The sequence below is a fragment of the Polypterus senegalus genome, chromosome 12, assembly GCF_016835505.1.
Source record: "Polypterus senegalus isolate Bchr_013 chromosome 12, ASM1683550v1, whole genome shotgun sequence".
Lineage (NCBI taxonomy): Eukaryota > Metazoa > Chordata > Cladistia > Polypteriformes > Polypteridae > Polypterus > Polypterus senegalus.
Window position 1 is genome coordinate 32,333,251 of NC_053165.1, and position 27,981 is coordinate 32,361,231.

General features: G+C 41.1%; 1 protein-coding gene across 3 annotated transcripts; it reads right to left on the reverse strand.

Annotated features, from left to right (window-relative positions):
* Positions 1–27,947, reverse strand: eml2 (EMAP like 2). 3 transcript variants are annotated; one of them, XM_039770755.1, is made up of 21 exons: positions 27,762–27,947; positions 26,714–26,843; positions 22,193–22,306; positions 10,328–10,356; positions 8,871–9,000; positions 4,681–4,830; positions 4,486–4,555; positions 3,787–3,897; positions 3,607–3,702; positions 3,116–3,250; positions 2,942–3,041; positions 2,496–2,650; positions 2,283–2,408; positions 2,008–2,139; positions 1,694–1,761; positions 1,505–1,593; positions 1,300–1,397; positions 1,071–1,158; positions 900–995; positions 638–768; positions 1–521 (listed from the first exon to the last, which is right to left on the reverse strand). In XM_039770755.1, exons 1-21 carry the CDS (start codon positions 27,919–27,921, stop codon positions 396–398), a joined length of 2,334 nt encoding a protein of 777 aa, XP_039626689.1. In that variant the 5' UTR covers positions 27,922–27,947; the 3' UTR covers positions 1–395. The 3 variants fall into 3 exon arrangements, with proteins under 3 accessions (XP_039626689.1, XP_039626688.1, XP_039626690.1); XM_039770754.1 differs by having other exon boundaries at positions 22,193–22,309; XM_039770756.1 differs by lacking the exons at positions 22,193–22,306; positions 26,714–26,843; positions 27,762–27,947 and adding an exon at positions 15,834–15,916.
* Between the last annotated feature and the right edge of the window lie 34 nt (positions 27,948–27,981).

A 27,981-nucleotide genomic window follows, 5' to 3' on the forward strand; every position in this document is an offset into this window, starting at 1 on the left:
TGTGATAAACTTTAAGACAACTTTTATTTATAATAAAACTCCACAAACAACCAGCAATCTTGTTTAGACATGAGCAGAACTAGAGCAATACTTTCTTTCCATGCCCATTGGTTCACATGTGTTCATGCTTTTGTGAATTTGTGGGAGATTATGTCAGGGTGTCTAATTGCATGAGTGGGAGACTTGAAACTTGCTTCGCTGCATATTCTTACATGTGCCTGTGATTACAAGTGTAGAGGCGGGGTGTCTTGTGTACGTTTGTGTCAGGGAAATTGTTTGTAAGGGTTTCTCTGTGAACATAAACATGCACATGCATGCTCCCAGGTGTGTGCCAACCCACTTTCCATTCTAGAAACTTGCTGAGCCAGATAGGACTCTCCACTGCCAAGGCAGGTCTAGACGACAGCCCATAGCAGTATGCTCATGTCTTTACCCCCAGTGGAAACCAGACAGCTGTCATCATGGAGAAAGGCAACATTGGTCACATGGCTGCTGTGGCCCCCATACATGTGGCTTGGGGCCTAAAAAAAAAAAAGTAAGAATTGAAATGAGGGATAGGTGGGCACAGTGATTATACAAGCCTCACTACAGCAGATATTTCTGGCTAAGTGAATCTACCATAGAGAATGGCTCTTACCCGAGGATGGGAAGAGGGGAAAGAGAACAAGTGCACTTTTCCAAAATCATCTGCACTGGCTAGTAGTTTCTGATCATGTGATTGGTTACATGCATTGATGTCCGTACCATCAGCCCCTTCTGGCCAGATTCCTACAAGAAAAGTACAGTTTGGGAATGCAGACAAAACACATGCTCCTATAGATAAATGCATTGGTAAAGCTGGCATCACCCACTGTTTGGATTTTAGCCTGTAAGTATCAATAATTAAAATGTGTCCTCACCAAAGACTGAAAAGCCTAGAGTGCAAGTGTATGTGGCCCAGTCCATCTTGCGCACGGTCTCCATGCAGGTCAGCTGCTTGCATGTGGATGCATTCCCTGTAGCAAAATATTAACACTGCAGTAAGACAGCTTAGCCTCCATCATGAGCAAAACAATGAAGGAGAAACTCACAGTAAAGGATTTCGTAGTCCCCAGAGTTGGTGACGAAATGCTGACTGTCAATTGACCAATCCAAATGAGTCACAAAGCTAGAGTGTCCCTGAAACAATGGGATAATCAACTACTTGACATCATTACTCGACAAGGGTTTAAAAACTATAGATGGTTTAAAGTGTCTTTAAGATGCCCTTTGTAGATTGGCATGGTTAAGAATTATTTCAGAAGGACACAAGTAACTCACAGTGCACCTTCCCACACGGGTATATTTTCTGCCACCTTCAGATACACTGTAGACATACACCACATTGTCATGAGATGCGACAGCAAGGAACATCCCATCTGAAAAGCACAAAAAGTATGGTCAGTCTTAGAGAAAAATAATTGCATAGTTACTCCATGGATCATTAGTAGGAAACAGTAATGCTGCTAAATGCCAAGAGTGCAACCTGGGGAGTATTTCACCACAGAGATGATCTCATTTCCATCAGTATGGGTCGACACCAAATCTTGTGTTTCCGTGTCCAACACTAGCCACCTGTAGGAAAACAGTAAAAAAGTCAAGCATTCTAAAATACTCAGTTATTCTGGCATCTAAGAGCTACTTTTGACACCTTAACTTCAAAGACACCACTCACTTTCCAGTCATAGTTCCGACTGCAAGTACAGTAGCACTTGGGTGAAAGCCTACAGAACGAGCTGCATCCTGCAAAACAAAAATAGGGAAAGCCTACTATTACTGACAGGTTTCTGATCCCAAACAATGGATATAAGGCTACAGGTTCTATTGGTCTAGTAACAAAATAAAGTATCATCCTTCTCATTCCAGAAAAGGTTTTCCAAAGCACAAAGGTATTGCCATGAGGGCAGTCCCACTTTCACATGTGGGAAGTCACAACTGGAAAGGTTTACCCCCTAGTCCCATTTTCCGTATTCTGCTCAATACTCGCACCTCAATACATTTACTCCACAGTGGTTTATGGGTGGTAGTATCCCACAGGTGAATCAGCTTGTCCTGGCCGCAAGTCACAAACTGTTCCAGTGTTGGGTGTGTATCCAGACCCCATAACTCATCCATGTGACCCTGAATATGATTAAAATATAACATATTAAAATAGACCATAATCTACTCTGTGTACCTGCCAGAAACCTAAGGTGTTTTTATACTAGAAGCAGGCACCACATTCAAATAATCAAATTCTGTAACTATCAAAACATAGTGCCTACCTGCACAACAGGAAGCATCTCTCCGCCAAATGATCCCTTCACTATTGCATTACGTGTGGTTCCCACAAAAATCTCACTCAGTTTTCCCTCTGCTATGCATCGCACTGGTCCCAGTAATTCGGGAACCTTCATAGAAAAGACGACTATTAGTAAAACACTAACCACACTGTGTGTACCTTGGACATTCAACACTCCACTGACAAGAATATACACCTCGAGTTCTTCCTGCTTCTGATAGTCTCGATCCCAGAGAACTAATTTACGATCCTTCCCACCACCAGACACCAGGGTCCCATCCTTCAGCACACACAGTGAGAAAACACCTCCCTCGTGGGCGCCACGGAGTTCTAAGGTGATCCGAGTGCCACCTGTAATTTTAAGCACTTATCAGGCACTTCATTGGAGGAAGGTGTAAGCAAGAAATGAGTAAAAATGGAAATATCCATGTCTAAAAAGTGGCAGATTTAGTCCTCAGTAAATGGATGCAGAGATCATCTCTCACTGGTTGTACTATGCCCATTATTTATTATTCAGTCATAGTTTCCACTTTACAAGATGCTTGTGACATGGATCAGTTTTCCCAATACATTGCCTGCCCGCCCAATATGCACTTGACCTCCGATGAAATCCGAGAGAAAATATCCTGAAGTGCAACTCACCTTTTCCCCAAACATAGATGTTCCCGCTGGAGTCCCCAGTAATGGCATCTCCATTTTCTGCAAATGCGATGCTTAGCACATACTTGGGCTTCTCATGTTTCTGAAAGGGAAAAAGGGTTTCTTCGTAATTTCCCTCATAAAGCTAAAAGGCTTGGGGTAAAAACAACAACTCACCTCAAAAAGACCCTGCTTTTTAGTTAGTGTGACTCCTTCAATGGTCCAGAAGTTGATGTGGGATTTCCCACATGTCAGAATCAAATTGGAGTCCAGTGGGTGGAATTGTGCTGCCAACACAGAGTCCTGAGAGCACTGTAATACATGCATTCATAAAATTGGGGTTCAGTCCAATATAATTTCTGTTGTTCCTGGAACAACTGGGAAGTTATTGCTCTAGAATGGTCATTCACCATTAATCAAACAGCTTTAAAAATCAGCCTTGACATCATAAAGGAAGAATGTAGTGTTTGGAAGCATACAATTTCACATTTTTAGTATCATATATAAAAAACAGGTTTCCTTAAAAATAAGATGTCCCCAGTCACAGCTCAAAGAATTTAACACACTTTTGTGAAAAGCAAAAGTCACTGTTTTCTACAAACAGGAGAATGAGCTCTTTTTCATGTACTGTACTTCCCGATTTATGTCAGAATTTATCCCTCTTTTACCTTCACCTCTGCCAATTTCTTCTCTTTCTGCCACTCCCAGACAGACAGAATATGGTCATTTGCATCATCGACAGCACAGAGGTATGCTCCTCCATTCTGTAAGCAAAAATGTTTACTTAAAAAAAAAAATGCCCATATTTAAAGTTTAGCAGTTGGAGTCCAGTTGGTGAGACAACTTACCGACTTTGAGAAACCCACACAGGTCACAGCCCGATCAAAATAACCACTGCCCAAAACATGAAGGGTATTCAGGCTGACAGAGTCCCAAACACGAATGTGAGGAGGTAGCATCTGTGCAGAGAGAGAGAGAGAGAAAGAGTGTCAATGAACACATAAATTAGAATGACAGGAAAAGATGAAAGTTGGAAGGGATGGAAAAAAGGACTGGTACCTCCCTCACCTTCTGAATACAAACTAAATTGAAGTTATACATTTCTTACTTGCAAAAAATGTCCTTCAAAGTAAATTCTGTTCCCCGTGTTGTTGAAACAGATTGTCAGTTAACTTCCTACCTAGTTTGAAAGGGGCCTTCCAATGAACACACTTGACTTCATAAGCAACATCCAACTCCACGTCTGCCATTTCATATCAGCTAGACTCTTAGCCAGACAAATGAAATGCAGGCCTTAAAGTCAATTTCCTAACTAACCTCTTTTTTTAGCAAGAAAGCCAAACAGCACCATCTAGTGTTCAAAGTTGCTGCAGCAGATCACAAATGAACAGAAGCTCAATCTGGTCTAGCACTTGGACATGACGACTTTTTACCCATTGCTGGCTTTGTTCACAAATTCTGCAGTTACACTGATGATCTCTTTACCAGTGAAGATTTACAGCATTTAGAAAGGATGTGCAAAATCTCAAACTATAACTAATATGTACCTTGCCATCTTTAGATGTCCCAGCTACTTGTCCTGTTGCTATGGTAACCATATCAGGATGAACAGCCAAGCTGAAAAAAGGGGGCGACAGACACATTAGCATGACTTTAGGATCCTGGAGACTACAGACACATTCACATAACTGAGGTGAGCAAATGGAAAGCTACCAATGAAAGACTCGTGAACACAGCCTCACCATTTAATGTCATCATTATGACCCATATAATGTCTTTGTTGCTGTTCCTCTGGATTATATAGGACCACCACTGATGCTATAAAGTAAACAATTTCTCCAGTAGGAAGAAGGAAGAGGTTACAACGACAATCACGACCACGGTACCCATATCTGTGAGGTCATGTTGTTTAAGGACTATAAAAGAAGAGCTAGTACTCATGAAAATGTCAACAAGGGAGGACCTCTCCCCTGCATTATCAATGGCCGTGAAGCATGAAAGCAAGACCAAAGAGGGTAGCCTTTCCCTCCTGATGGGTTCCTCTGTAAACTTTTTGTAAACAAGCTTAAGATAGTATTCAGTGTATTGTTTTAGGTTGCTCTACACTGAGGGCAGCCCCAGAGTGCTTTAGAAAATTCACAGGTAAAATAATAAAACTGTAGCCTCTTTAGCGTGAATTGGGTGGTGGCCGAAGGCGGGGACCTTGGCGATTTGATCCTCGGCTACAGAAACTGACTCTTGGGACGTGGAATGTCACCTCTCTGAAGGGGAAGGATCCTGAGCTAGTGCGCAAGGTTGAGAGATTCCGGCTAGATATAGTCAGACTCACCTCGACACACAGCTTGGACTCTGGAACCAGTCTCCTTGAGAGGGGCAGGACTCGCTACCACTCTGGAGTTGTCCCCGGTGATAGGCGCCGAGCAGGTGTGGGCATACTTATTGCCCCCTGACTTGTAGCCTGTGCGTTGGGTTTTACCCCGGTGGACGAGAGTGTGGCCTCCCTCCGCTTTTTCTAGGATCCTGACTGTTTGTGCGTATGCGGCGAACGTCAGTTTGGAGTATCCATCCTTTTTGGAGTCCCTGGAGGAGGTGCTAGAGGGTGTACCTTCTGGGGACTCCCTCATTCTGCTGGGAGACTTCAATGCTCACGTGGGCAATGACAGCGAGACCTGGAAGGGCGTGATTGGGAGGAATGCCCCCCCCGATCTGAACCCGAGCGGTATTTTGTTATTGGACTTCTGTGCTTGTCACGGATTGTCCATAACAAACACCATGTTCAAGCACAGGGGTGTTCATATGTGCACTTGGCACCAGGACACCCTAGGCCTCAGTTCGATGATCGACTTTGTGGTCGTGTCACCGAACTTGCGGCCACATGTCTTGGACATCCGTGTGAAGAGAGGGGCGGAGCTGTCAACTGATCACTACCTGGTGATGAGTTGGCTTCGATGGTGGGGGAAGATGCCAGTCAGGCCTGGTAGGCCCAAACGTGTTGTGAGGGTCTGCTGGAAACGGCTGGCAGAGTCCCTGCCAGAAGTAGCTTCAACTCCCACCTTCGGCAGAACTTCAACCACATCCCGAGGGAGGTGGGGGACATTGAGTCCAAATGGGCCATGTTCCGTGCCTCTATTGTTGAGGAGGCTGACCGGAGCTGTGGCTGCAAAGTGGTTGGTGCCTGTCGTGGTGGCAATCCCCGAACCCGTTGGTGGACACTGGCGGTGAGGGATGCCGTCAAGCTGAAGAAGGAGTCCTTTTTGTCCTGTAGGTCTCTGGAGGCAGCTGATAGGTACTGGCAGGCGAAGAGGAATGCAGCCTTCGGTGGTTAATGAGGCAAAAACTTGGGCATGGGAGGAGTTTGGGGAGGCCATGGAGAACGACTTTCGGATGAAATTCTGGTCCACCGTCCGGCAGCTCAGGAGGGGGAAACAGTGCAGTGTCAACACCGTATATGGTGGGGATGGTGCGCTGCTGACCTCGACTTCGGGACGTTGTGGGTCGGTGGGGAGTACTTCGAAGACCTCCTCAATCCCACTAACATGCCTTCCAATGAGGAAGAAGAGCCTGGGGACTCTGAGGTGGGCTCTCCCATCTCTGGGACTGAGGTCACCAAGGTGGTCAAAAAACTCCTTGGTGGCAGGGCCCAGGGTGTGGATGAGATACGCCCAGAGTTCCTCAAGGCTCTGGATGTTGTAGGACTGTCTTGGTTGACAGGTCTCTGCAACATTGCATGGACATTAGGGACAGTGCTTCTGGATTGGCAGACTGGGGTGGTGGTCCAACTACAGAGGGATCACACTCCTCAGCCTCCCTGGAAAAGTCTATTCAGGGGTTCTGGAGAGGAGGGTCCGTCGGATAGTCGAATCTCGGATTCGGGAGGAACAGTGTGGTTTTCGTCCTGGTCGCGGAACAGTGGACCAGCTCTACACCCTTAGCAGAATCTTAGAGGGTGCATGGGAGTTTGCCCAACCAGTCTATATGTGTTTTGTGGACTTGGAAAAGGCATTCAACCGTGTCCCTTGGGGAACCCTGTGGGGGGTGCTCCGGGAGTATGAGGTACCGGACCCCCTGATAAGAGCTGTTCGGTCCCTGTACAACCAGTGTCAGAGCTTGGTCTGCATTGCCGGCAGTAAGTTGAACCCGTTTCCAGTGAGAGCTGGACTCCGCCAGGGCTGCCCTTTGTCACCGATGCGGTTCATAACTTTTATGGACAGAATTTCTAGGCGCAGCCAGGGTGTTGAAGGGGTCTGGTTAGGTGGACTCAGGATTAGGTCACTGCTTTTTGCAGATGATGTTGTCCTGTTTGCTTCATCAGGCCGTGATCTTCAGCTCTCTCTGGATCGGTTCTCAGGTGAGTGTGAAGCGGCTGGGATGAGAATCAGCACCTCCAAATCCGAGACCATGGTCCTCAGCCAGAAAAGGGTGGAGTGCCCTCTCAGGGTTGGGGGAGAGATCCTGCCCCAAGTGGAGGAGTTTAAGTATCTTGGGGTCTTGTTCATGAGTGACGGAAGAATGGAGCACGAGATCGACAGGCGGATCGGTGCGGCATCCGCAGTGATGCGGGCTCGGCATCGGTCTGTCGTGGTGAAAAAGGAGCCGAGCCATAAGGCAAAGCTCTCAATTTTTTTTTTTTTTAAACCGTGTCCTGTTCGGCTGTGAAGCAATCACAATTGATGTATGAATGCTGGCGACTAGCCTTACAGTTTCTCTCAGGTGGAGCGTTACAACTTCTGCTGACGTCACGCCTGATACCAAAACTTTATTAAAAATATTCTTAGATGTTTTTAAGATTCAAACCGGACACGGAGACAAAAGTGAAAGAAAAAGAAGAGAGAAAAGGAAGAGATGGAGGTAAAGGGGGAAGGGGGGGGGTTGTATAGAATAAACAATAAATGAACCAGAATCCGCTTCTAGACCTGCAGAAAGAGAGGGGGGAAAAAAAAAAAAACAAAACCACAAGACAAAAACATTGCTGCATCAGCTACATGAAGATATATAAAAGTAAAAATGTTTGCTGACAATCATACAGTAATTATTACTAAGGTATTTAGGGCCAACCACAACCTTAGGTCATGTGCTGAAGATTTCCAAATCATACTTATGAAATCACCATGTAAGCACCTGTGTGCGTACGCACGCTTGTATGTGTAAGGTTTCTCTATAGGAGCATCCAATAGTGAGTGTGAAGGGCCACAGACCTGCCCCCAAAAACGTGCGGAAGATGGAGGGAGTTCCAAGCCCAGAGATCACCCCAGAGCGCGGAGACCCCAGGGAGGCCGTCACCAGAGAAACCCCAACCCCCCCACCCCCGAGAGGCACAGAAGATCACCCCAGGGGGCCACAACCAGCAGCCGGCAGAGTCCCGGGAGATATCAACGGCAAGCCCTCAGCCGCTCACCCCCGAGTCGGCCGGGCCCGGAACCCAGCAGCAAAGCTCTCAATTTACCAGTCGATCTACGTTCCTACCCTCACCTATGGTCATGAGCTATGGGTAGTGACCAAAAGAACGAGATCGCAAATACAAGCGGCTGAAATGAGTTTCCTCTGCAGGGTGTCTGGGCTTTCCCTTAAAGATAGGGTCAGAAGCTCAGTCATCCGGGAGGGGCTCAGAGTAGAGCCGCTACTCCTCCACATCGAGAGGAGTCAGATGATGTGGCTCGGGCATCAGATCAGGATGCCTCCTGGACACCTCCCTGCTATAATTCCTAACTATCCCTATTTACCAAATGCATTTTGTACACAGTAGTTAATGGGTACAGTCCTCTATTTATAAGCTCATTCTAATGACAATGCAGACCTCCACATATGGGTACATTAAATTCTTACAGTACATGTTGGATTAAGTGGGCAATGTTGATGGCTGCCTTTGCATTGCTGGCCACAAGAACGCTATACTGTATGCCTCCATAAGCCAGCTGCCATAGCAAAAGGATACACCCAGTGCAACTTCAAACTCTTGGCTGGCAGCTCTGATCGGGCATTCAAGCTATAAGTGTCCTTCATCTTCTCCAGAACGGGCATAGTAACTGGACGGCCTCGAAGGAACATCTTAACATGGCCATCATCTGTAGGAACAACAGATTACAAAAACAGAGGGCTTATACATTGGATATGTAGCTGTGTATGTTGTAAACAATGTTATATATAAAAACGATATCTTGCTCCAAACCATGTTTAAATGTTTTTCATTCTAAGCCATGCAATGACCTAAGCACCGTAATTTGCCTTATCAGCATTGAGCAAAACCTCCAACTAAACTTCACCCAGCCCTTAAGTTTTGGCCAGTAACATATTCATGTCTCTCTCCAAAAAGTACATTCTTAATTCTAAAACTCGATACCACAGTGTCCTTGTCTTGTACAGGTGAGGCACAAAATAGGAAATGCTACACATGAAAAATAAACTTTAACTTTGAAAATGCATTTGTAATTGTGATTTAGGTATTTTAAAGTACAGTCGGGTATCAGTATGCATCAGCTATAGAAAAGATCTGACAATTAGCACTTTGGACCTCTGTTAGTTGCCTCATGTTACTTTGAAAACTGAAAAGAGGCCAAAACTTTTGTTTCCCTGAATTGCAGGTGCACTCATCACAAAATATGACAAATTATTTCACATGTCAATGGAAACAGTTTTAAAAAATTGATGACAAACAGTATTCACAAACAGAAACTGATGTCACAATATGAAGATCACAGACAGGAACATATTAGTGCATCACAGGACAGTTTCTAAATGACACAAAATTAACCCACAGATTATGATATAATCCACATGTATCTCAAGGCAAAAGGTCACTCATCAGACCAGTTCTGCATCCAAATGGGTTTAGATTTAGATTTTCAACCCACAATGTCAACTGGTACAAATGGGGAAGAATCCGTAATAGTAGACAGCCGTCTTGTAAAAGCCCTTAGGTCCACTGATATCTCTGCATTGTCGTAAAATGAGCAAGGAATACAAGACCATGTAACTAAACCAGGTGCACCTTCTGGTGCAAAAATCAAAACCTTATGATGTTCCTCTTTTCTAGGGTGCTAATCCTCTCTATACCCATTGCTAAAATAATGCAAAAGTGGTTTCTTTAACATAAAATTTAACTTAAAATGTCTTCAAAGATATTCCCCAGCACCAGATATAAATATCATTGAACCTTTATGGGAAGCTGTGCAGCATGGAGTACAAAGAAGATTTCTGCCTCCTTCATCCCTCAAAAATCTGGGCACTTTTCATCATAAAAATGGGGCAATATCCCAACTACAGACAGTTCAGGACTTCATTCCAGGAACGACCGAAGCTGTTCTAAAAACAAAGGGTGCCTCTACTTGATATCAACATATTGTTAAGGGTTTCTCTTATTTTGTCAGTTCCACTGCAGTTCCTTGGTCTTACCTGCACTGAAGACAGCATCTTTGGGTTTTCTGAAAGTAACAGAAAAAGAGATAGTTACTACGACATAAACAAAGATATGCTGAAATTGAGCAGTAACCATGCACCCTGGGTTGCTCTGAGCTTGCTTACAAACATATTCTTTATTTTGCAACATAAATGTCCTTTGTCTTATTTATTTATTTATTTTTAAGTGTCGCTACTTAAACATAAAGGTCCATTTTAGAGCTTAAAAAAAAAAAAAAAAGGAGAGGGGAAAGAAATGGTGGCAGTCTAGTGCTCTGCAGCATTTCTGCTGCAAATTCTAAACAGACTGTATGACTGCAAGTCGTTTTCATCTCAAAGGCTGTAGCTGCCAAGATGAGTGCCACATCGAATGTCTTTTGCTAAACCATAAGTTTGCAGCAGATGGTAGATAGGCTCAGTCTGAATAAAGCAGCATCACTTGAAAAATCTACAGGTCAAGTAAAAAAGCAAAATACAGCATTGAAAAAGTACTGCAACCAATCGTGCCAGCCTTGTCTACTTGACTCATAATGGACTGCAGCTTCTGCAAACACACTTACATTGAAAAAAGAACTAATCCTTGTTGTTGCACTCTAACCACACAGTAAACAGGGCAGATCTAGAAAGAATCAGTACATCTCTGCACTATTAAAGATTTGCTGTGGTTTTAGCAGTACAATGTTCAAAAAAAGCACCGCTTTGTCACTTAACCACCACAAGCTCTTTAGGGTGCTACATTTGTACTGTTGCTAAAATGATTGAGGTTTGGATTGAAAATATGCCCATATTAGCCAAATATTAGGAGAGTCATCAGAAGAGTAGAACCCTGGTGCCTTAAAGACTCCATCCACTCAATATCCATCCCACTTAGTCAATTTTAAAAGTTAGAAGGGAGCATTAGCATCAGGCACAAAGTAGGAACTACTCTAGGATAAAATGCCATGTGCATTCATCCCACATCGTCAGCCATTTTATAGGCACCAAGTAACCTAACATGCATGTCTTTCGAATGTGGAAGGAACAACTACATAGACATGGGGTGAATATGCTATTTCCGCTCACATGCCTAGGCAAGGATTTGACTTGTGCTTCCTGAAGCTAAAGCAACAGTGCTAACCACTACATTAGACATGTATAAAAATAAGGATCCCACAGGATACAACAAAAGTTGCAGGTACAGGGAATTTTCACTCTCATTTGGGCAGGAAAGAGTCATTAGAATTAAATGTGGCATAACAAAATTACTATAAAATGTCCAATAACACTCCAGTAAACAATCTGGGCCCATTAAACACAGAGTGAAAAGAAGAACATTATAAAAGCCTTTACATATTATGATGTCTTTCCAAAGCACCTGATGCTCAAAATATACTGAGAAAATACCAGAAGATGTGCAATAGGCAATAAAAACAGGCCAGAACAACAAAGTAAAAGGATGGGGGGGGAAAAAAAGACATTTAGACCAAGTTCTTACTGGTGCTCTATTCATATAGAAAGATACTGAACTATTTAAACTGTGGCAAAGTTGCAAGGTGCAATGGACACAAATAAGGTGCGCCTCCACCTTGCAGCAACAGGTTTGGTTAATGCTCGCTGACCAAACCAAACTATGTTTCAGAGAGAAGCAAAACATGCTCCCTGCTTGCATTTTGCAAGCAACAATAACAAGAATTTTTGACTTTGCAGCTGGTAAAGGCTTGGATGCCATTGAAAAATACAGTTGATTTGATATATCCAATGATATTGCCCCATAGAAGAACAATGTCCAGGCATGAGGAGGAAATATCAGTGGGAGTGGCGATAATATCTGCTGGAATGACTGGGAATGGGAGGAATCCTTCTATATAAAAGCGGTCGGGTGTCCTTCCGTCCTGTGAGTGCTACACAGGCACGGAGTTTCACACACTCCCCGTCCATTTTGCAATGCACGATGGGATTTGACGTTTCATTTTTTTCCAGGTAAAAGATTATTTTTCTACTCCAGACTGTGCAATATCTTCTTCTTTCTTACTATATAAAAGCGGTCAGGATTGTCCTTCCGTCCTGTGAGTGGAAAGCGCAGCGGTATTCCGCTTATCACAGACTTACTACTTGCAGCTTGCGGTACGAAGCGACATGATGTGAGCAGAGTTCTTGCTTTTGTGTGCGATGCGCTGGAAAAATAGACAAAATTATATCTCCGGAAATAATTAATGTTGATATACTACAAATGCCTCACTGCGTAGTAAATATCAGGGGGGTTCAAAAGGGCGACCTCAATATAGAAAAAAAGTTTAAATTTCATCACAAAAATAACAGAAACTACGAGTATTAAAGTAATACCACTCAAATGCAATATAACCAAATTAAGGAGTTTGCATAAAATATCAAATTGATCTACATATTGAATTGCCTTAAGAAGTGGTCAACTTAAAAGTCGGTCGCCTTAAAAGGCGGGTGAGCCTAGTTGGGATTTAAAAACCACTGAGACACACTTATACGCTGCACCATGGCGTCGCTCCTTTTACTACTGCAGCTTAATCCTGGTTTTACGGATGTGGGAAGCAAGTTCCTACCCAGACAGCATCATACATAAGACAAGGCCTGTCATCTTCTCCCGGGTGTGTTCTTATGTAGAATAACAAAGTGTAATTGCACGGAGCATACATTCATAACAGAACATAGTGTAGTGTCAAAAATTATGAAAGAGTCTTGCCTTGCAGAAACTGGGCCAGCTATAATCTTTGACAGTATAAATGTAGTGGTCAAAACATCTCTCAGCAGTAGAATGGCCAGTGAAGAAATAAGCTCCCATGACTATAAATTATTTAGCACTTTATTTGCAAAGATCCCAGAAAGAAAGCGGCATTTATTATTAATAAGGGCAGTGCCCAGTTTGCACAGGCTATTCATCAATGAGGAATCCCTTTTGCTCAATGTAAGATGGGACGTAAAGCAGCAAAAAACAAAACAAAAAAAAGGTAACACACTGTAGCATTGTTCAGTCAGCAAATCAGCCACTCATGGCTCAAAAGAAAATACAAGCATGTAAATGTGCCCATTCATGCACATTATTATTATCATCAAGGATGGTGCCTGAGCCATATGCTAACTGCACTCCCCATTTGTCCCACCCAGGATGAAATCTCAACTTGGCACATGACCCCCCGAACAATATGCCATAAAAGGCTCCAGGAGTTCAGAAGGGAAGCTACCAGTTTGTTTGGATAACCTGGCTCTGAAAAAACAACAAAAATGGTGTAGCAATCACAGACACTTTCCAGAGTCCCAACATGAATACATATGTTTATACTTAATAGCTCCAAAAAAAGTTCTGTATTTGATGATGTTGTGAAATAATAATAGAAAACAATTCTGCATATGACTGATGAATGTAGGATATATTAAGTCAAACAAAGAGAAAAAGAAAGAGTGGGGAGAATATGGGGAATGAAACAGAGGAGAAGGTAGACTATAGCTACAAGGCAAATTAATCAGTTGGTTTCTGGGAGTCAAGCAGTGAGTGGGACAACCGAGTTGTACAATCCAATGATGAGGGTACTAGACAGAAAGACAGTTAAGGACTGAAAAAATATCTGCAAGCTTATGGGATTTCAAAAAACACTTGTTTGAAGATAGACATGCGAGACACCACTGTGGCCTAAAAATTCAGAGTTGAAGTCAAAAAGCAGCAGAACTGTGTGGTCTAAAAGACTAGAGGTGGAAGTCAAAAATGCACTCTGTATGGTCCAAAGGTCTACGGAGAGAAGTAAAAAAGCAGTAGAATCATTAAGAGTCAGGATGGGACAGCATAATCCTACAGGACATAAAAGGTTTGTCTAGTAAAAGAAAATGCTGAAAGCCTAACTGAACTAACAGCCCAGCAAAGATAAAAGCAGAAAGCTTGTGAGATCCAACAGTACATTGTGCAAAACCAAAAATATTTAATCAAATAATTCCCTGGGATGTAACAGGGCTAGGGCTAGGCTTGGAGAGGGAAAGTAAAAAGAGGCCAGTCATTTAAATCTTACAAAGGACAAAACTGGTCTATGGAAACATATGGGCCATGGTGGGAAGGCAAATAACATTAAGACTATTATACCTAAGTGATATAAGTTGAGGAAACAAGCAATAAGCCCGTAGCAACCACAAGCTAAAATTGAGCTTATGCAGAGAAATAAGTAAAGACAGAGAGATATAAAGGGAATGAATGGAAAGAACAAGGACTGTACTATTTAAAATGTCAAGGCGAAACAGGTACATGCTGTAGTGCCAAGCAAGTTACAAGAGAAACACAAAAATAAGGAACATTCAAAATTATTATTTTTAACTTGGCTGATGCCTTTATTACAAGGCAATTTACAAAATAAAAATATCTCAAAAGGCTGTAACATTTACACATTATTCCAATTGCAGCATTAGTAGGTGAAGTGAGTTGCTCATGGTCACACAGTGTCAGTAGTGAGATTTGGACCCACAATCTCAGGACTTGACATCCAAGGCCTTTACCACTGTACCACACTGCCATCCAAACATGAATGCGTTTGCCTGCACAGTGAATGATCGTGGGAGGATGTAATTATCAAAAAGAGGGTCCTCAGACATTAGGCTGTAACACTCAGCAAGAGTCTGAATTGCTTGTAGTTATTTGTTTATTTTAAATATGGTATAAATGTTTTGGCAAAAAAGCTGAGTTTGAGAGAAAGAGATAAGAATAGTCAGAACTGTAGGATTTAACAGACTTGAGGCTATAAAAAAATGGAAACATAAAGGATAAAAAAGTGTGTCTATTTTCAGTGAAGAAGAAAAAAAAAAAAAGTAAAATCAGTAGGCCTGTCCGAAAGGGGTGAAGACAGATATGGGCAGAGACAGACAGCAGCATCTCCAGGCCTCACCATGTCACAATACACACCCAAAGCAGATTTGATGCTAGCAGGTTGCAGGCCCCTGTCAAACCAGACACAGACAACTAATCATGTAATGCACTGAGATGAATCCATTAGAGGTACACATGCAAGACAGCAATTTGAGAAGCTAAATGTTTGCAATGCAAATATGGGAGGGTAGAGAGTTTATTTACTGGGAGATACAAGGCACACACCTTGTTTAGTTAGTTTTAAAGTCAGTTTCTCTACTATACTATGGTGGAAAAATGCAGAAACAATAACCATTTTGCTGGAGGGAGAGGCTAGTGGACATATTATACCCTTTTCATTTATATGAAAGAATGCATTCACCCCATTTTTTTCAGTCATGCAGGTTTTGTATTATATAAGCCACACACTGACTTTATTTAGCAAAGCTTAGAAGAAACATGTTCAGGTTTAAAGTACATGAAACTGCTTCAGATTCTCAAACTTCATTGTATGTTCACTGCAGAAAGTTAAGCAAACAAAGAAAAACAGAAGAATCAGCTGCCCTGACCTGCCACAGACTTATCAAAAGCACCTGGAGCAAAAGTTGAGACAGATTTTAAAAAGCACCTAAGCAGCTGGAGGGAAAGACACAAGCCATTAGAACTTACCCGGATGCCTTCTTCATGGTGCTGTTTACTCTGAGAGATGTTAGAGAAATGGCCGGACACTTCCTTGTTGTGCTTACCCATTTCCAACTAAACCACTCCCACTTTTTTTAATCTTGTAACAAGCTGCAGCACCATACACAGAGCATGCATGGGCTGCTGGGGGAGGGGCTGTTAATGAGTGCTCGTCAGCAAATTACAAGGCGGCTTTCTGCAGCATGGGATACTAGACACACCCTGTTGTTAGATACCAACTGCTGGCAGTTACAGTAAAAGAAGCATGGAAACCACTTAATTTTGTACAGTGGCCTATCCTCATTATTCACTACTCTGCTCAATCGCATTTCAGGTGTCAGTCATTCACTCAGTCTTCCATCAGATTTGGAGTCAGTCATCAGCCTATCTGTGTGGTTTTAATTAGATGCCATTTGCAATGTATCATCCAATGTCACTCAGATGAGTATTTTTGTAACAAATGATGGCAAAGCTGAATTGCACTTCTGTTTCACAGCTCCAGACTTTTAGGTTCAATTCTCTGCCTACTCACAGGTTGTGTGGAGTTTGCACATTTTCCCTTTATATGTGTGGGTCTTTCTCTCACATCTCAAATAAATGATCCAACTGGTGACTCTACAACTGGCCTAGTGTGAGTAAACATAAACCTTTCTGGACAGGAATCTTGTCCCAAGTTAGTTCTAGACTAGAGCCTGGTGAGGTTCCCTTCACCCTTTATTATGTATTGGAATAAGGGTTTAGAAAAGGAATAAATGAATAGCTTTTGTATCAAACTACCACAATCTACTTATTGACACAAATCAATTGAAACAAATTAAGATGTAATCTAAACTAAAAAGCATATGAGACATGACAGCTAATTTAACTAAAGAATGAATCGAAGTAGAACAAAACTTACACAATGTTAAAAAAATAAAAAACAAACATGTTAAACTTGCATCAGGGTTTGGATCTGAGCCACTATCTTTAGCCGCTTTTCCACTGCATAGTACGGCACGACACGGTTCAGTACAGCTCACTTTTGCGGGGCTTTCCACTGGGAACAGTACCTGGTACCTGGTCCTTTTTTTTAGTACCACCTCAGCCGAGGTTCCAAGCGTGCCGAACCGTTACCAAAATGTGACGTGTAAACTCTGCTGGTCACTGATTGGCCGGAGAAAATCGTCATTACTGCGTCACTGAACTTGCGACACGAGACACAACAGACCCGCGAAGGTTCGAACTGGTTTTAACCAAAAATGCCTGTTCCGTGGTCTGTTGAGGAAGTACAGACGTTCCTCTCGTTGGTAGCCGAGGAACGGATCCAGCGAGAGCTGGATGGGGCGACGCGGATGAAAAAATTTTCCAGGAGGTCGCTCAGCTCTTGGCCGCACACGGCTACCATAGGACTTACAAACACTGTAGGGACAAGTTAAAAAAAATGAAGAGCGAGCAGTAGAGGCGGCACAACTATAACGACACGTGAATAATCCCGCTCACTCTAAAGCGGTACTAAACTGCAGTCGAAACGCAAACCGAGCTGAACTGAGCCGAACCAAGGTGAGCTGTACTGAGCCGTGTCGTGCCGTACTATGCAGTGGAAAAGCGGCTTTTAAGTCTGCACATTCTCCCCATATTCATGCTTTTCACCAGGTGCTCATGTTCACTTCTTTCATCCCTATGATGTTCAACTTTCTATAGACTGAAGGTGTACAATTATGACAAAATGAATGATTGATTATTGCCTTTGAAATTATAAATGCAATTATTAATTTACCAACTGCAAATTCTGTATACATATAGCACAGCAGAACCACTTAAAGTTGTGTTAATGTGGAATTGTTAAATAATGGATTTTTTGAAAAATGTAAAAAAATGAGTGTTTATTTTTTATTAATTTTTACAATAAACATACAGCACACTTGTTAAACTATATGTGCCACTGTTTCTCTAACACATTAAAACATTTAATTATGAAATAAAAATGCTGTAACACAAACACTCCTTTTTTTCTCCAAAACAAATGTTACATGCTACACACAGGAATGTTAAATTGGGATTCTGGTATATTAAGAAAACAAATTTTACATACACATGCAACTGTCCTGTCTCCCTTAAAAGAAGTGGTGAGGCAGCCTTCTGCTGTTATGCACCTAAAATCTGGAATAGCCTGCCAATAGGAATTCGCCAGGCTGATACGGTGGAGCACTTTAAAAAAATGCTGAAAACATATTACTTTAACATGGCTTTCTGATAACTTCACCTTCATTTAATCCTGATATTCTGTATATTCAATTCATTATAATAACTATTCATGGTGGCTTTAAAATCCATACTGACCCCTACTCTCTCTTCTGTTTCTTTTCCTGGTTTTCTGTGGTGGCGATCTGCACCATCACCACCTAATCAAAGCACCGAGATGTCCTACATTAATGAATTAAAAGCCAGAAGTCTACATGACCACCATCATCAAGTCCTTCCAAGAGGACTGTTTCATTTATGTTAGGTAGAATGCCTAGAGGGCACTGGGCAGTCCCGCGGCATGAAACCCCTGCATATTTTATTTTTTCTCTCCAGCTGTCTGGAGTTTTTTTTTGTTTTTTTCTGTCTTCCCTGGCCATTGAACCTTGTTCTTATTCTGTGTTAATCAGTGTTGTCTTATTCTAATTCTTACTTTGTCTTTTATTTCTCTTTTCTTCATCGTGTAAAGCACTTTGAGCTACATTATTTGTATGAAAATGTGCTATATAAATAAATGTTGTTGTTGTTCTGGATTACTCTCTATATGACAGACTTCCAGCACCACTGACAATGTGTGACTATGAGCAAGTTACTTTGTCTACCTGTGCTGCAAATGAAAAATCAAACGAAATGCAACCAGTTGTATCTCAAATGTAAGTCTTAAAAGAGTAGAAAGTCTAGAAAGAGATCTGAAAAATAGAACATGCTTTTCAAACCAAATTCTCAGTTTTAATTTCCTTTTACCTCAGTTGTGTAGTTTTGTCTAAAACTATTTCTCCAAGTGAATTTTAGAAGAAACATCTGTGACAAAGTAATTCTTAAATGAAACCTCAGGTAACTGTCCTGTCTCCCTTTCTGTTTACCCTAAGCACAACAGACTTCCAGCACAATACTAGCGTTTGCCATCTATAGATATTTTCAAATGACTCCTTTATCATAGGCTGCATTAATAATGGCGAGGAGTCAGAATACAGGAAGGGTGTAGAGGACTTTGTCTTTTGATGCTGGGACAACAACCTGTAACTCAGTATTAGCAAGACAAAAGAGAAAAGCCAAGCAAAATGACACCTTTTATTGGCTAACTAAAAAGATTACAATATGCAAGCTTTCGAGGCAACTCAGGCCCCTTCTTCAGGCAAGGTGTTACACCTTGCCTGAAGAAGGGGCCTGAGTTGCCTCGAAAGCTTGCATATTGTAATCTTTTTAGTTAGCCAATAAAAGGTGTCATTTTGCTTGGCTTTTCTCTACATTCATAATGGCTAACACGGTACAACAACCTAGTACTCAAGACAAAAGAGAATGGTCACCATTCTAGGAGAAGACGTGGAAGTGGTGCAGAGTGACAAGGTCCTGGGGCTTCACATAAGCAACAAACTGGAATGATCTGACAACACAGTAGTGCTGGACAAGAAGGACCAGAGCAGACTATACTTACTAAGGAGATTCTGGTCTTTTGATGAATGCAGCAAGTTGCTGAAAATGTTCTACCAGTTCATAGCAGCCAATGTGTTGTTCTATGCTGAAGACTCCTGGGGAAACAAACTGAGCTCAGAAGCAGGCTTTCCTGAACAAACTTATCAGAAAATCCTACTCCATCACTGGGTGAACCGTGGACACAATGGAAGCTATTATAGTAAAAGAGGAAGGTTGGAACTAGATGCTACTATGAACAATCTGGACCATCCTCACCAAAAGGCTCTCTCTTGGAATACTTTTAGCTACAGGCTCATTCCACTGCAGTGTGCTAAAAAGTGCCTCTTAGGGGTCTTTCTACTCACTGCTCTGCTATCAGGCACTTGAATGCTTCCTTCTGATGTACTTATAAAGTTAATTTATTTACTTGAAATATCTGTACAATACACATTTATTTATTGATTGAGTGACTGATTTATTGGCTGTATTATTTGTCCTATGTGTATGTATCCTTGTTTTTTTGTGTTTCTGTAGCTAAATTTCTCAATGGGATTAATAAAGTTTAATTAACTTAATCTAACTTTTAAGTACATAATAAAATCTTAATAAAATCACAACCTGTAGTTCTTTTTATATACCTGTATAACACATTAAATGTATTAATATCTAAGGTGGGCTGGTGCCCTGCCCGGGGTTTGTTTCCTCTGTAGTTAGGATGTAGTGGGTTGGATAATGGATGGATGGACGTATTAATATACAGCATTAATATATAGCGAGCTCAACAAGTATATAGATTGCAACACACTGTTACATACAAAGCTCTGGTGTCTACTCCAGACTAAGTCCTTGAGCAGCTACGTCGCTGATTTTGAGGATAGTATTGTAAGCATCTGCTTTTCAGTGTAAATTCTTCATCAGTAAAATGAAGCGTTAAGCTCATGGACACATCCATAGTTCTACTTTATCAGAAGTCCATTGTGTTACATACACTGACACTTGTTTCAGCTTCATTTCAATTCGGAATAAAGTATGAGTAATGAAACTTTGGAAAAATAAATGTTGGAGGGAATGACATATCTGTTGCCTTGGATGTTGACCATTTTTTAAAATCTTCATTGTTTTAAAACAGTTTTAATTGGAGGCTTGTCTTTTGATAATTAAAATGTAATGGCTTCTTTCATCTGAATTTCCTTTCGATAATCTGCTGGATACAATTCTGTATTACAGCATAAGCAGATAATTAATAGTTAATTAATTGTTACTGAGTAATTAATGGTTATCTGTGTCAGCAACCTAATGTTACTGGAACTTGGTGCTGCTAGCTTTTCTTTCATGTGCTCTCCATAATAAAATACATGACTGAATTTTAAACAGTTGCATAGAAGTTTGCTTGTGGTTCTGCAAGAGTTTGCACAGTATGCTTTTGTGATCAAAGGCATTGCTATTAAAAGCAAAACAATTCCAAATTGCAGACAATTCTCTTTAGGTTGGCTGTAAAACATATGGAAAATGTCAGGTCTACACGAATTCTCAATTTTTCTGTAGGTTGCTGAAAAATTGAGAAAGAAATGTTCACCTTTTAAAAGATATTGTTTGGGATCATTCAGCACGGTCGCCTGTAACTATTCATGAGGTCAGAACCTTCAGATTTATAAACACACTTGCACTTAGTGAATATGTCTGTGCTTGATTACAACACGCATTTGAGGTTTTGAGAAGTCTGTTTAGAAGAAATCTTGATTCCTGACAGAGTGGCAGTAACTAAATGGAATGCAGTAATCACCACTTTTTGAAGTTACAGCAGTATATTGAGGTAGCTGTAATCATAATCACAATTAATAATTTGTACAGCCCTACTATAGACTGACTATTGGCTTTAAATTGTATGAGAACACGTGAATGAGTGTACCCGCTGAAAGATGGGATTCCTATACCAAGCTGGTGCCCTCCTATCAGGATAGGCTGTTTAATTCATGAGATGCAAAATTTATTAAGACTCAGGAAACCTCAAACTGAAAACAAGAATGTTTCAAACAGCAACCCTTTACAGTATACTGTTTTGCTTTTATGACAGGATAGTCTATGTGAGGAACTAGATTAGTGTGAATAAAGGAGGACTGAGAAATATGGAAATGAGTGGCATCTAATTGAACATGAAATTAATTATTCTAAATACATCTCTGTCTAAAATAATTGGTATCACTAAATACATGCAGATTTAAGGTCTCAATAAGAGATCCCTATCAGTGGCTTACAGAGATGAAGTGATCTCTAGTCATTCCACTGATTGTAGCTGATAATAACCTTGATTGTTCTGTGTTTTTATTTGAACATATTTGAAAATTAGCCTCATTCTTTTTCAGCAGTAATTGATTCAAACCATGCACTTACGAGACTTTCAGGGCACTTAAGAAGCATTATAGGTGATATGATAATGATAAAATTGTCTACAAATATATACCCAGAAGACAGAGTGCTAAGGAGTTCATATAGCTGCACTCCAGACACCCCTAACCACATACCAGGATACCAAACTATTTTTTCACTATCTGCACCTAAAAAAAAGTAAGGAACTGATCTAGCTCCCTAAGTAGGTGATAAACGTGACATGCAGGACTGTGGTGATGGTACTGGTAATATTGTCATTTGAACAGAGGATAAGATAGTTTGTGCTCTGATCTCAGATTTTGTAGCCTGTTAAAACACATCCTCACCCCTCTTTTTTCCCACTAGAGGAACTGCTAGAAGAAGTTGTCCTGCTCCGGGAATCTGCAGACCCTTCCCTTCTCAGGCTGGACAGCCGCTCTGTAGACACGCTCCTTGAGAAACTGCTGAGAAAAAAAGTAGAGAAATTTACCTAATGCTTTTGTATAATTTGATATGGGTTAAATCAGCCTACAGAATGCAGTGGTAGAAGGAACTAGTTATTGATTTTCACTGCACCAAAGAGCTTCTATGTCTTGTCACTATTCAGGGACTGGATATACAGTAGAGGCAGCACACTCCTACAAGTACTTACTTGTCAGTCCACATCAATGACAGGTTGGACTGGGTTCCTCAGAACACAGAGGAACTATATAAAAAATGGCAGAATGGGCACTTTTTTCCTTGGAGACTATATTCCTTCAATATGAGTAGTGACATCCTTCACATCTTCTACAAATATGTGATGGTCACTGCTTTTTTCTTTGCTGTGGTGTGCTGGGCTGGTAACAATTCAAGAGAGCCACATCAAATCAACAAGCTAATTAAAAGGACAGGTTCAGTTATGGGATGCACTCACAACCCCCTCAAAGTAGCAGCAAAGGAGAAAATGAAAACAAACCATTAGTGCCATTATGTGCTATTATGAACAATGCTGCACATCCTCTCTCTGACACATTAACATTGAGTACTTTCATACAACAAATTATTCAGCCAAAGTGTGTCAAGAAATTGCATAAAGGAGCCCCAATAGCATAGTGTAATGCCTCACTGTGACTGTAACTGCCACGTAAGACATTTTTGCCTCTTTTCAATTTTTTTCCTTATTAGTCATTATAGCGGGTGTTTAGACGATTGTGTGCATGTGTGTGTATGTATATGTATTTATCTATGTACTGTATTTATTTATTTAAAGAGCTTCTGTAAAAAGCCAAATTTACCCCTAGGACAAATACAGTTCTGTCTATCTAGTAATTAGATTGTGATTTAAGGATGGGCATTGGTAGACCTGTCAGAGCCCAGTTCTATTGTGAAAAATCACGTTTAATAAAGGGTCACACATAGCCTATTCTAGATGAAGCTAATCTTACTGTATAATATATATGTTTGGAGATAAACATGAGTGAATTTGGCCTAAAATTGGATGGGAACGATTAGATGGCTCACTGAGTATCACATTTCAAAACCAATCCAAAACCTCATGAAGGTGCTACTCAAAGTAGGGGCAGTGATTCTGAAATGCAAAAATCAGAGATGCTCTTGTTAACCTAGTACAACAGAGAACAAGCATCTGTTTATGATGAACTGTCTATAGTCAAAATCTCCCTTAAAAAACCCTATCAGACATGTAAATGTTTGTCACATGTGCAGAGTGCACATTGCACATTTTAAAAATAAACAAAACCTGATGCAAGGGAAACATTTTTCTGTAGCATCAAATTATACATCAGTATTCAACTGCATCAATGGATGAATGGTATACACGAACAATATGTTGTAGCAGGTACTGTGAGTACTCTCTGTTGTTCAGCATTATGATGATAGTGAAAGAGTTGATGCTAGCTTGATGGAATTGACAGCTATATTTATGAAAATATGAACTGCAAAATATGCATTTGAAGCAAATGATGTGTCACACTTTGCTGAAAAGACTACTGCATTGTTAAGAAAGCTAATGAAGAGCTATAGGAGAAGCAGATTTCAGCATTCAAAACACTAGAATCAATAAATCTGCTTAACAACACCAGTAGATACACAGATGAGGCTGTACAGCATTCATCTTCTGATTGCACAACTAAACAAATAACTAACAAAATTTAACATTACTATCTAATTGGAAATGCAAACTTGCCACAATAAAATAGCCGTAGCATTTTAACACACTCTATATCCATAGACCACAATGCTTATCTAAGTTCTATTTGCTGCTGTTATGTCATATAGTAATGCAACAGTTAAAATGATATCATAGCAGACAGAGGCACTTCTCAATATGTGTAGCCCAGTAGCTGCGATGGTCTGTGTGTGTGTCTGTCTGTCTTTCTCTCTGCCCCCATGTTGTAGTGCTTATTACAATGTGCAAATTAAACTATTACACTTCCGTTTTCTTGTGCTACAGAGCTCAAGAATGGATAGCAGCAATTTTAGATTTTTATGTTCTTTCAATGTCAGGTCTTTTGTCAAGTATATTCTGTTCTTTCTCTGAAACACTGGCCGTGGTTTAAAATACAGAAACTGAAGCGATGGGTGTTTTAGGAAAAAGCCCCGTAGTTGTAGACTTAGCAGTGCAGGATTTCACCACTATTCACTACATACTTTTTAACGGGTTGTCCCCAGATGTGTATTCTTGTTAGAAAATCTTGTCTGGCCTCGTGAGAGTAAGTGCAGCCACACCTAGAGATAGTGGGCAACTGCTTAGTTGCAAAAGAAGCAAAAATGCGAGACCAAGAAGCTCTTCAGTAACCTCAGGGTCAAAGGAGGCACAAAAAAGTCTACTAAAAAGTAATGCTAGCAATGTATGAACAAAACAAGCAAGCCTTATATGATTAGGAAGACACCCAGCAAATGAGACCCATGCTATACTGGGTGCTCAGCTCAAAATGACAGGTGCAAACCATATTAGGTTCATTCTGGATATAACTCTTTTGTGACATTGGTACTAATGACAAATGTGAAGGCAGAACAGAGAATTCCACTCATCTGAATGAACCCCAGCATTTCTGTGAATTTCAAGCTTACTCCAAACCCTTCTTAATACTGCCTTGCTCAAATATTTCTCTTCTCAGTATTCTCAGCAAATCTACTAATCTACACAAGTATTTAAACTGACCAGTGTATGCCATGGCTCCTGACGTGTTGTACCCAGATCTTGAAGTGAGCTGAAATGCTATGCTTTCACTTCACACACATTATATGTTATAATGGGATCCGGGTGTCGTTCTGGAATAGGCTGTCCTCTGTGTTGTAATTAGACTTTCTGTTTTCATTTAGGTTGCATCTCACAATGGGGTCCATGGCCTCAAATGGAAAGGTGCACAGTTCATGTTAGTTTGTTGTGTTATTTTTATTACATCTACTTTTTGTTCTGACTCTCTGCAATTAAGAAATTGGATATAGCGAGATGCAAAATAAATAAACAGAGACACAAGACTTACTTACAAGACACTTTTTACAGAGTATTCAGGCATTAATACACTGCAAACAGTATAAGGAAACAAAATAAACATAATACTACTGTTGTGACTGTACAAAACCCTGCCACTTACAGCCATCAGAGAAACTGTTAGCCATTTATTCATCATGTACAGAAAGAAAATTAACAATAAAACATGATGCCCAAAGAATTAGATGATGTTTGTAATTCCAGGTGTAAAAGTTGAATCTTAATTCCTTGCCCAGCAGCCATACCATATGCACCTGAAGCTAAAGTAATCCACCTGAAGCTAAACCTATTTGGGCCCAGCAAGTACTTGGATGGGAGACCAACCAGGAAAAGCTTGGGTTGCTGCTATAAGAGGTGTTGGCGAGGTCAGCAAGGCCTGTTGTTTGAATGTGGATCCCAATACCCCTTGTAGTGACAAGGACACTGTGCTGTAAAAATGGCACCATCTTACAGATGACACAAAAAAATTAAGCTCCTGATTCTTAGTGATTATAAAAGATCCCTGGGCATTGTTTGTAAAAAGCAGGGCTTATCTCGATGTCCTGGCTAAATTGCCCATCACAGCTTTGTCATCCCCTGTCTCTAACTGGCTAACTGTCTCTCACACCTTCACCACATAACAGCTAAAATGTGGTAAGAGTGCTGGCACAAAATGGCTGCCTTTGCATTCTCTAGGTGGATGCTGCACATTAGTGGTGGTTGAATTGGGTCCCAGCTTACTATATAAAGTGCTTTGAGTAGTGTGAAAAGCACTATATAAATGTAAAGAATTATCATTAAGGTAAAAGAGTTGGCTACAGTATTATTTAGTTTGATGGGATCATGACTATTCATATTTTATTACCATATCATTATCAAAATATGCAAAAACTTCATCTAAGTAAAACAGTTTAATATTGTTGTGATTGTGCCATTGTGTTAACATGTACCATAGTAGATTTGGGATCACATACAAGTTTGTTATAATGTGCAGCGTACACCACTCAATTTACACACTGCTATTAAAATCTACGTAAGATGGAGAGTATTAAAATTGTACAGAGTGAATTACATACTGTAGAGGGTGACCATCTACAAAGGAGAAAGGCAGCACAGGACAAGGATAGGGCCATAAAGAAGAAAGAGACTCTTACATGTTGGCATCTATGCAAGTGACCATGCAAGGCAGGAAAGCGGACATTGCCAGGAGGTGGTGTCGATAAAAATGACACGGAGTTCCTATAGTGTAGAGAAATAATAGCAGCTACAGTGGCAGCTATACCCACAAAACAGTCAAAGAAATACATATTTGGCTAGAAAATGCAAGATCTAAATGTCTCTGTATTAAATCCTTGCATCATGCCCTAAATTAGGTACCAGACTGACTTACCTAGTATAGCGTGGTACCATTTCCTTCTTTGGAGAAGATGGAGATGAGGGGTAACCACCCAGCTGCCTCTGTGGGATGTACCCATTAGCAAAGCTAGGCTTGGAGGGCAAAGCTTGCAGGATCTGTCTCACTGAAAGATAAGTAAGAACCAAGCTCAGTATGGTTTCTATAGTAGGGCTTATAAATTAGATGTGGTGGCTGGTGCTCACTCACTTTCTGCTGTGAGCATAATTCTTGCCATCTACTGCTTAAAGTATAAGCATACTGTATGAAACATTTAATGCCAGTAGTATTTTCAGATTAACTACATCTACTCCTATCCTCGAGACTGAGTTGAAACAAATGAGTCTGGAAAATTAAAGAATTAACTTAGTCATAGAAATATCACATATGCCACACATTTCCAGCTTTTTCTGCAGGCCAAGGAAAGTAGAAGTAGCATCAAATAAAAAACAGTTGTCACATCTGATGTCTTTGACAGGTTATTATTGAGGTTAATGCTGAAGAGAAAACAACAAATAGTTTGATGACAGTGCTGGGGTCTACACAAGGGCATCACTGTATCAGATGAGAGTCAAGGATCATGTAGTCAACTCTAATGCACAAAACATTTGATGTTCCATCCATTATCCAACCTGCTATATTCTAACTACAGGGTCACGGGGGTCTGCTTGAGCCAATCCCAGCCAACATTGGGCACAAGGCAGGAAACAAACCCCAGGCAGGGTGCCAGCCCACCGTAGGGCACACACACACACACACGCACACACACACACACCACACACCAAGCACACACTAGGGACAATTTAGGATCGCCAATGCACCTAACATGCATGTCTTTGGACTGTGAGAGGAAACCGGAAAACCCGGAGAAAACCCACACAGACACGGGGAGAACATGCAAACTTCACGCAGGGAAGACCCGGGACTCCTAATTGCGAGGCAGCAGTGCTACCCATTGCACCACCGTGCCGCCCCACATTGGATGTTTTAGCTGAAAATTACTAACCATTTCCACTTTCTTACCATTTGCTAAGCTCTCACTTACTTTTTGTGGGTCCAATTCTTTTTCCAAAAAACTGACTTTGCTCTTCATAACTGCTGAGTCGCCGAAGCACATCTGCCAAAGCTGCTTTTAGAAGCTGAATCTCATCTTCCTGAAGCTGGACACGCTGTTCCAGGTATGAGAGGCGGTCATCAACTTCCATTGAGCTACTGACTGATAAACTGTCATCTAAAAAAGAAAAACAAGAAATCATAAGTCTTAA